The sequence below is a fragment of the Octopus sinensis genome, linkage group LG20, assembly GCF_006345805.1.
Source record: "Octopus sinensis linkage group LG20, ASM634580v1, whole genome shotgun sequence".
NCBI lineage: Eukaryota > Metazoa > Mollusca > Cephalopoda > Octopoda > Octopodidae > Octopus > Octopus sinensis.
In genome coordinates, this window is record NC_043016.1 from 6,093,730 (window position 1) to 6,104,521 (window position 10,792).

At 37.0% G+C, this 10,792-nt stretch overlaps 1 protein-coding gene across 1 annotated transcript in view; it reads right to left on the reverse strand.

Moving 5' to 3' along the window:
- Positions 1–10,135, reverse strand: part of LOC115222662 (THO complex subunit 6 homolog) — a 40,822-nt gene extending 30,687 nt beyond the window's left edge. The window contains exons 1-2 of the mRNA XM_029792980.2: positions 10,017–10,135; positions 4,414–4,529 (exon numbers count right to left, since the gene is read on the reverse strand). Of these exons, the coding sequence (XP_029648840.1) occupies positions 4,414–4,529; positions 10,017–10,061 (161 nt within the window). The 5' untranslated portion in view covers positions 10,062–10,135. The remainder of the gene's footprint in view (positions 1–4,413; positions 4,530–10,016) is intronic.
- Positions 10,136–10,792: the final 657 nt, after the last annotated feature.

The window sequence follows — 10,792 nt, forward strand, 5'->3', positions numbered from 1 at the left end:
TCTGATCTGGCAGTGTTTCTACAGCTGGATGCCCTTCCTAATGCCAACCACTCCATGAGTGTAGTGGGTGCTTTTTATGTGCCACCAGCACAGGTGCCAGGAGAGGCTGGCAATGGTCACGATCGGTTGGTGGTTTTTATGTGCCACTGCACGGAAGCCAGTCAAGGCGGCGCTGGCATCGGCCACGTTCAGATGGTGCTTTTTATGTACCACCGGCACAGGGATCACAACTACAATTTCCATTGATTTTTGAACGGTGTATATACATTTAGTATGATACACAGATGGCAATTTTAATTATCAACAGTTTAGTCTTCCACTAATGAGCTTGTCTACAACACCGTTCCACCATATCACCTTGGATCTGGTTGGGACTTGCAGATTTGGTCTGTAGCACTCAACAAGTTGTCCTTGATGTCGTATGTCTGTAATTCCTCTTCCACCTTTTCAAACAGGTACAGACATGGCCGTGTGGTTAAGAAACTTGCCTTACAACCACTTGGTTTCAAGTTCAGTCTCATTGCATGGCACTTTCAGCAAGTGTCTTCAACTGTAGCCCCAGGCTGACAAGTATATCTTGAGTAAATTTGGTGGACAGGAAACTGTGTGGAAGCCTTTTGCACATGGGCCTGTGTGCATTTGTACATGTTCTACTCACCCCCACACACACCACTTTATCAACAACCAGTGTAGGTTTGTTTATGTCTCCATAACTTAATGGTTTCAGTAACAGGAGACCAACAGAACAAATGCTGAGGGTCAATTTGTTCAAGTAAATTCTTCAAGACATTGCTCCAGAATGATCGCAGCCCAACAACAAACAAAAAACAAACAAAAGATTAAAGACAAAAGAAGTTTTCTATTTTATGTTTTTAAGAGTTAAGAATAAATACCAATGTTGATACCTGTCTCTATCTCTCAAGTTCTGAGATTCTTGCTTCGTTTTGCTTTGCTTCATCAAATGTTTGCAATGCAATTATATATTTCTGAGATGAAGAACTGTTTCATCATCATCGTTTAACGTCCACTTTCCATGCTAGCATGGGTTGGATGGTTCGACTGGGGTCTGGGAAGCCAGAAGGCTGCACCAGGCCAGTTTGATCTGGCAGTGTTTCTACGGCTGGATGCCCTTCCTAACACCAACCACTCCATGAGTGTAGTGGGTGCTTTTTACGTGCCACCGACACAGGTGCCAGGCGAGGCTGTTTATATTGGTCAAATTGGTGTTTTCATCTTCAGTGTTGCTTTCACTGCGGTTTGGCTCTTGCATGATGTGGCCTTCTTCAGATGACTTATGTTGGACTTCGTTATTGTGTTTCAGTTTTGAATTTAACTATTTATCATGCAAAAACCGCCTTCTGAGCACTGGGCCTCATGGAGGCAATGACAAATGGCCAAGACCTTTGGCAATATGCTGTTCTTGAGAAGAAGACGCATCAGGCCAAGTGAAACTGTAGTCAAGGCAGGTACTGGTATCACACAATTGGCACCTATACTGGTGGCACGTAAAAGCACCTGCTACACTCTTGGAGTGGTTAGCATTCAGAAGGGCATCCAGCTACAAAATCCATGCCAAATCAGACTAAACTCTGGTGCAGCCCCCAGCTTACCAGCTCCAGTCAAACCATCTAACCCATACCAGCATGGACAATAGATTTTAAATGATGATAATGATGATGATGATATATATATATACATATATTTTTACAGTTAGATCTACTTCCTCTTTATCTGGATATATCCATCTTCATACACATTTTGAAATTAATCTTATTCTATTTGTGGGAAGAGCCCTTGGTTTCCGACCATCACATAGCTGTTTGCTTACTCATTGGTTATGCTATTTCCTATACACACATACACACATATATATATATGTAGGTTCAGGAGTGGCTGTGTGGTAAGTAACTTGCTTACCAACCACATGGTTCCTGGTTCAGTCCCACTGTGTGGCACCTTGGGCAAGTGTCTTCTACTACAGCCTCGGGCCAGCCAAAGCCTTATGAGTGGATTTGGTAGACGAAAACTGAAAGAAACCTGTCGTGTGTGCGTGTGTGTCTGTGTTTGTTCCCCGCACCATCGGTTGACAACGAATGTTGGTGTGTTTACATCTCTGTAACTTAATGGTTCAGCAAAAGAGACCGATAGAATAAGTACTAGGCTCAGAAAAAATAAGTCCCAGAACTGATTTGTTCAACTAAAGGTGTGCTCCAGCATGGCCACAGTCAAATGACTGAAACAAAATAAAAGAATACATAAATGTAATTATTTTCCCATGTAAACTGCACTTCATATTCGAGGCTCTGGTGAAGCTATGTAGTGTTACTCAGGCACTTAACTGTGAGTCCTCTGCATCTTATAGCAGAAACAGTTGTGAGCCTATAAAATTTATAAGATAATCATTTATTCTTTTCTCATCTCATTTGCTCATAACCACTGATAACAACTGCATAAAGAAGTGCCAATTACTGAAAGTGGACGGTACCCATGGAAGAGGGAGACCCAGGAAGATGTGGGATGACGTGGTAAGGACTGATCTCAGGAAGTTGGACCTCAAAGAGGAAATGACAATGCACTGTGATGTCTGAATTGATAAAAGGTGGGTTTTTTCTAATTTTTATATATATGTTATATTTTGTGAAATTTGATTTAGTATTTCTAAATTGAATTTTTCCCTGTAAGTTAGGAATAATATTCCCTCAAATTATTATTATCATATATATATATATATATATATTATATATATATATATATATATATAATATATAATATATATATATTACACATACATATATATACACATATATATATATGTAGGTTCAGGAGTGGCTGTGTGGTAAGTAACTTGCTTACCAACCACATGGTTCCTGGTTCAGTCCCACTGTGTGGCACCTTGGGCAAGTGTCTTCTACTACAGCCTCGGCCAGCCAAAGCCTTATGAGTGGATTTGGTAGACGAAAACTGAAAGAAACCTGTCGTGTGTGCGTGTGTGTCTGTGTTTGTTCCCCGCACCATCGGTTGACAACGAATGTTGGTGTGTTTACATCTCTGTAACTTAATGGTTCAGCAAAAGAGACCGATAGAATAAGTACTAGGCTCAGAAAAAATAAGTCCCAGAACTGATTTGTTCAACTAAAGGTGTGCTCCAGCATGGCCACAGTCAAATGACTGAAACAAAATAAAAGAATACATAAATGTAATTATTTTCCCATGTAAACTGCACTTCATATTCGAGGCTCTGGTGAAGCTATGTAGTGTTACTCAGGCACTTAACTGTGAGTCCTCTGCATCTTATAGCAGAAACAGTTGTGAGCCTATAAAATTTATAAGATAATCATTTATTCTTTTCTCATCTCATTTGCTCATAACCACTGATAACAACTGCATAAAGAAGTGCCAATTACTGAAAGTGGACGGTACCCATGGAAGAGGGAGACCCAGGAAGATGTGGGATGACGTGGTAAGGACTGATCTCAGGAAGTTGGACCTCAAAGAGGAATGACAATGCACTGTGATTCTGAATTGATAAAAGGTGGGTTTTTTCTAATTTTTATATATATGTTATATTTTGTGAAATTTGATTTAGTATTTCTAAATTGAATTTTTCCCTGTAAGTTAGGAATAATATTCCCTCAATTATTATTATCATATATATATATATATATTATATATATATATATAATATATATATATATATATATATATATATATACACATACATATATATACACATATATATATAAATATATATATATTATATTAATTAGAGACAAAACCACTATTAGGCAAATCAAACAATGAAAGACTTAAGCCAATACATATGATTAATTTAAAATTTGAAGACAGCAGGCAGGAAACGATCGTAGTGGGATATTAATTATATATTTTTTGATCATTTTGTTACATATTTAAATAATATAAATAATCATATGTATTGGCTTAAGTCTTTCATTGTTTGATTGCCTAATAGTGGTTTTGTCTCTAATTTAATATAATATAATATTTTACTATAAAATTGGATTCAATCCTAAATCTGATTTTTCCCTGTAAGTTTGGATTTATTCCCTAATATTTATTATTATTAATAAATATATATATATATATATATATAAATGATGGGCTTCTTTCAGTTTCCATCTTCCAAATCCACTCACAATGCTTTGGTCAGTTCAAAGCTCTAGTAGAAGACACTTGCCCGAGGTGCCACACAGTGGGACTGAACCCACAACTATATGGTCGGAAATCAAGCTTCTAACCTAAGAGCCATGTGATATATACTCCCCATCACCACACAATGGTTTCAATGGAAAGAATATAACAAAGAACTAGTAATTGGAGTTTTGGGGAGTAGATGGTCATTTTGCTCAGAAATTATTAAAAAAAAAAAAAAGAAAGAAGTGAAAATGTTTTTACCTGAATATAGCACAATATCCATAGTTGTTGCCAGCTGCTAAGTATTTGCCACAAGGTGAGAAAACCATGGAATAAATAGTTGTGTACATTTGCTGGCGAGCAGCTAAGTCACGTTCCTGAAGAAGTAACAGAACAACAAAGAACTTTAAAAGACGTTATCAATCAAGACAAAGTTTCTTCTATTTTGGGACTAAAACTTATTTTTTAAATATTTCTCATGACTACTGAAATTAAATTAAAACGATACAAGGAAGCCTTTGTGTAGTTTTACGAACTGCTAGGAATAGCAGCCAAATCTCCTGTAAGTTACACTCCATGTTCATCATCATCATCATCATAGTTTAACGTCCACTTTCCACGCTGGCATGGGGTGGACGGTTTGACTGAGGACTGGCAAAGTTTCTACAGCTGGATGCCCTTCCTAATGTCAACCACTCGGAGAGTGAAATGGGTGCTTTTCACATGCCACTGGCACAAGAGTCAGTCAGACGGGTCTGGCAACGACCATACTCAAAAGGTGTTTTTATGTTCTATGTTTTTATGAGCCAGTCCGGTGGCATTGGCAACGACCATGCTCGAATGTTGTTTTTCATGTGCCACCAGTACATGTGCCAGTAAGGCGATGCTGGCAATGATCATGCTCAAATGGTGTTTTTCACATTTCACCAGCACAGGAACCAATCCATGGCCCTGGAAACAATCACGCTCAGATGAGCTTTTAACGTTCCACTGGCATGAGTGCCAATCAGACAGTACTGTCATCGGCCACGTCATTGATTTTGGTTTGTTTACACATGCCTCAATAGCTCTTCGCAAGCAAAGTTCATTGTCCAATGAATAAGGGGTACTCATAAGTGGGCTGGTTACACCCACTGGAATAGGCCACAGTTACGGTCTCACTTGGCTTGCCAGGTCTTCTCAAGCACAGCATATCTCCAAAGGTCCCAGTCACTAGTCATTGTCTTGGTAAGGCCCAATGTTCGAAGGTCATGCATCACCACCTCATCCCAGGTTTCCCTGGGTTTACCTCTTCCACAGTTTCCCTCAACTGCTAGCGTGTGACACTTTTTCATACAGCTGTCCTCATCCATACGTAACACATGACCATACCAGCACAGTCGTCTCTCTTGCACACCACATCTGATGTTTCTTAAATCCAACTTTTCTCTTAAGGCACTTACACTCTGTCGAGTATGCACACTGATATTACATATCCAGTGGAGCATACTGGCTTGATTCCTTGCAAGCTTACGCATGTCCTCAGCAGTCACAGCCCATGTTTCACTGACATGTAGCATGGCTGTTCATACACGTGTCATACAGTCTACTTTTACTCTGAGCAAGAGGCCCCTTGTCACCAGCAGAGGTAGGAGCTCTCTGAACTTTGCCCAGGATATTCTTATTCTAGCAGCTACACTTTCAGAGCATCCACCCCTGCTACTGACTTAGTCCCCTAGGTACCGGAAGCTGTCAACTACTTCTAGTTTTTCTCCCTGGAATGTGATAGAAGCTGTTCTCTGCACATTTTCTGTGTTTATAGCACCTGAGTATTTGCCACACACAAAACCTATTTTCCTAGTTAGCCTCCCTTTGATACTGCTGCACCTCTTAGGTGTCCATAGCTTACAATGGGTACATCTTATGGAGTTTCTACCTATGCCTTTTCTACAGAGCAAGCAGGGCCATCTACCTGAAGGGATTTGTGGTTTGTCTAATTTTAAACAAATCAAAGGACAGGCTGGATCACATAGTAATGGATATACTATAGTTAAAAACACAAGAGATGGTCATGACTGGAACACCTTTTGACCTTAGGTCAGTGAAATTAAGATTGATCTAGTGCTAAACAATGATTGTAATGTACATTGTTATTAACTAGTTAGATTTCACAGTGATACATTTACTATCACACCATGACAATATTAATATTCTAAAACTAAAAAAATTAAATTAAAAAAAACCCCACAAATGAGGTTTTATCTATCATTAAAGAAGGGCTTATGAACAAAATTAATGACATTACAAATAATGAGTCTTAAGAAACATATTGGGTGTTGTGCCAAGTGCACCAATTACCGTAGGAATAATTATTGTCTTAGTCTTTCAAGCTCTCTGGTTAGATCCAACTGGGATGACCATTGTCCTTTCACGATTAAATTTTACTGGTCTAGAAGTCTTTGTTCTGTGATAGGGAACATGTCTTTCTCTATCCATATTTTATGCATCCTATTTTTGATAGGCTTGCTTCTGTAATAGCATTCCATTTTGAATCTATCTTCATATGTCATAGTATCTGGATAACAACCAGACCCAGCTTGCTTTACAGTGGAACACTTGCCATATGAAAGACTTTTACTTAGGGGTTCAGGTCTTGTTAAAACAACTGTATTGATTTTATTTAACTCATAAAGAGGACTGTGTTGGTGAGATGTCACAACCACTAGTGTTTTTATCAATATGTACATTTTGATCAACTATTAACCCTTTTGCTACTAACCTGGCTGAAACCGGCACTGGCTCTGTGGTAAAATGTCTAGTTTTCATAAGTTTTGAATTAAAATCTTCCACCAAACCTTAGTCACAATTTATGTTCCTAACACTAGCTGAATGATAACTAAGTTATTTTACTAAATTCTTTGTTATATTTAAAGTAAATGAAAGAAACACAGAGCATCTAAAAAATAAATATGGTAACAAAAGGGTTAAGGTAGCAAGCTGGCAGAATAGTTAGGTTGTTGGGCAACCTTCTTTCCAGTTCTTTATATCCTGAATTCAAATTCTGCTGAGGTTGACTTTGCTTTTCACCTTTTTGGGATTGATAAAATAAGTACCAATTGAGTACAGGGACCAATACAACCAATTTAGCTCTCTCTCTTAAATTACTGGCCTTGAGTCTAAATTTGAAACCTTTATCATTTTTATTATTGTTAGCATGTTAGACAAAATACTTAGCAGCATTTCTTCTAGTTCTCTACATTCTAAGTTCAAATTCCACTGGGATAACTTTACTATCCATCTTTTCAAAGTCTAAAATAAAGCACCAGTTTTAGTACTATTGTTGATGTAAGTGACTAAACCCTGCCCTCTAAAATTGCTGGCACAAGGCCAGCAATTTTAGAGGGCAGGGGTTAGTCAATTAAATTAAAAATGATTATTATCATAATATTAAAATTAAAAATAATTATTATCGTAAGAGAAATCCTTATTGTTATTTGAAGAGTGATGAGTTGGTAAAGTTGTTAGAGCGAAAAGAAAAATGCCTTGTGGTATTTGTAACATCAAGTCAACTTTTATCAATCATTTGGGGTTGAGAAGATGAAGTGAGATCAATTTAATTAACAAATCCACTCACCAGAAAATTTCCAGTTTTGTGCTTTATGTTGGAATAGGGGTCTGTAAAGTGTTCGATACAGACCCCTTGAGGTATATGTGGCTATCCAAGTCAAATACTCTGACAACATCAACATAAGGACTGAATTTTTGCTCTCTAACAATTTCATTATTTTCATTTAATTTCTTATTAACAGCAGTAATAACACAAAAGAATGAAGAAATTATTGTTCTTGAATCAAGAAATTTTTTGTTCTCTCCATCCACTTCCCCCGCTATTTTTTGGAGGGTCTTGACAGTAGAGTCCACCACAGAGTCCTATCATTAGATTTTCCAGCTAGATTACCAAGACTTACTGACATTATAAATATTATCCAACCATCTCATTCTCAGTCTAGGATCTCCTGCCATTTGGCTCAGCTTGAAGAGCCTGTCTTGCAATTCTTTCTTTGACATTTTTTTCTTTTATTAATTATGGTATTCAATTGTAGTTTTGAAATGAACATGATGGAGTCGATAAGTATCAAAAATTTCATTAAGGGAGTCAATGATTATAAATTTGCTAACCCCCAATGTTAGAAAAAACAATTAGAAATGTACAACTATTTTAATTGTCTCCCTTAACGTTTTAGTTCTAATCTTACCGTAGAAACTTTTTCATCATTGGAAGCTCGATAAAATAACTGCTAAGTACTGGAGTAGTTTAAATGAACTTGGCCTCATCATCATCGCATCGGACAAAATGCCTGCAGGTATTTCTTCGGACTGATTACGTTCAAGTTTCAATGGTATTAATTTTGCCTTTAACTCCTCGGAATCGATAAAATAGAGTAACCAATCAATTATTAGGGATCAATTTTATCGATTATCCCCCTCTTCCAAAATTTCACGCCTTGTGCCTATTGTTTCATTTATATTTTTTATTAACAAAAAAATTAATAATAATAGTGAAGATAATACGTTAAAATTATTTACTAATTATTTTACTAGTTTAAGCCATTGAACTGTGACCATGTATCATCGATTAATTACATCAATCGCACTTGTTTCAAACAAATAAACATTTTATTGCCTGCGAAAGGACGAAAGTAAAAAAATGTAGCAGTACAAGAATGAGATATCGATAACTTTAAATAAAGGTGAATGATGCAGGAATAGTTTGTATTTAAAGTAGATAAATTTTTTTTTAAATCTTATAAAAACATGTTGAAGTCGCAGAAATCTCAAAATAAGGCGATCATACTTTCATCTTGGGTTTCGCTTTCTCTTTATCAAAACATCCCAAGTTTAGATGATTTATAGGCCGTTAAATTGTATTTTAGTTTCTTTTAAATAGTTATATTTTAATATCAGTCTCGCGCCTTTTCTGGCAAGAACACAAACACACGAACGTGTGTTCAAAGAAAACAAAATTTAGAAGTCACTGTCAAACGTTTCCTTCTTAAAATTTACTAAACATACACTTTACTAAATAATATGGCGATCCTTTGGTATAGGTACCGTAAGTGGCTTTGTTTACATTTCTGGAGATAACAGAAACCCTTTTCTCCCATCCCTAACCCCCCCCCCATATATATATATATATATATATATATATATATATATATATATAAAAACACTTTCTTGAAATGTAGCCGGTACTTCCGATACCTATACCGAAGTAACGCCAATATATTGTGTAAACCCTTCAGTTTAATCGTTTTTATATAAAAGTAACATGACATATATATAAATAATCACTAATAGACAGATCGATAGTGATGAACATCTCGTGTCAGAAAGGTTCGCACCCCGGCATTTCGTCTGACTTTTAGGTTCTGGGTTTAAATTTCGCTGAGGTCGACTTTGCCTTTCATTCTTTGGAATACCTACACAAGAATCTACCCTGGCACCACCACAACTTTGTTTCTCCATAAATTTCTACAAATACCTTTCACCTGGCGAAGATTCCGATTATATCGGGATTTAACGAGGAAAAACAAACTGGTCAGCACACACACACACAGAGCACAAAGCACAATCTTTCGAGTTTCATTTTGTAGATATGTTATGATGAAGGAAATTGGTCGTGGGGAGTTCACTTGTGTAGATATGACTATATTTTCGGGGGTCGATAATAATATTATGTGCCGCCAGCTTGGCCCTGGGGGTCAATGCAATTTACGTTCTGCTCCCTGGGGCCAAAATATGAAACCAATATTATGACATACATAAATACGTGCATAGACACTCGCGCGAGTGAATGCGTAAAGAAGCAATAAACTCCAACTTACATGCATGTCTGATTCGGGAAAAAGTTTGTGAAGAGAAGAAGGCATCGGTTTGAAAAAATGTGAAACTATGGAACTGAAAGAAAAACTAAGTGTTTCAACGGTGTCGAATATAAAAAGTTTACGGCTCTGAAATTATCCGTTTGATGATACGTGAAACAATGAATAAACTAAACTAAGGCAGCGATTTGGCAGAAGCGTTAGAATTGCCGGGCGAAATGCTTGGCTGTATTCCGACTGTCTTTTTGCTCTGAATTCAAATTCCACCGAGGTTGACTTTGTGTTTCATCCTTTCGGGGTCGATAAATTAAGTACCAGTTGTGTATTAGGGTAGATCTAATCGACTAGCCCTCGCTCCCCACCACCAAATTTAGGTCCTTGTGTCTAGGATCTTTTCGGTTTGAACGGCAGTTTTTTCTAGCGGTGTCATATGAAATTGTCACCCATAATTATGACCCTAGTATCGATCTATTGCATTTCAATCTGTTTTAGGGTTAGGGTGGGGGGAAGGGTATCTTTTTTTTCTTCACAAATGTAAATAAACCCAATATGTTTCTTAAACGAGGGACATATTCATACGGCACAGAATGTTTTCATCTTCAATAAACGTCATTGATTAGTTGAAATTGAAGAAGAGAAACCAACAAATATCTTACAAACTCTAGAATTTTCTCAATAAAGTCAAGAGAAAAAGATGTTTTATAAACGCATTCTACCAGTATACGAAGTTTAAAATTTTTTAGTTACCTAGAAATTATGTTAAAAACTGCCGTTCAAAC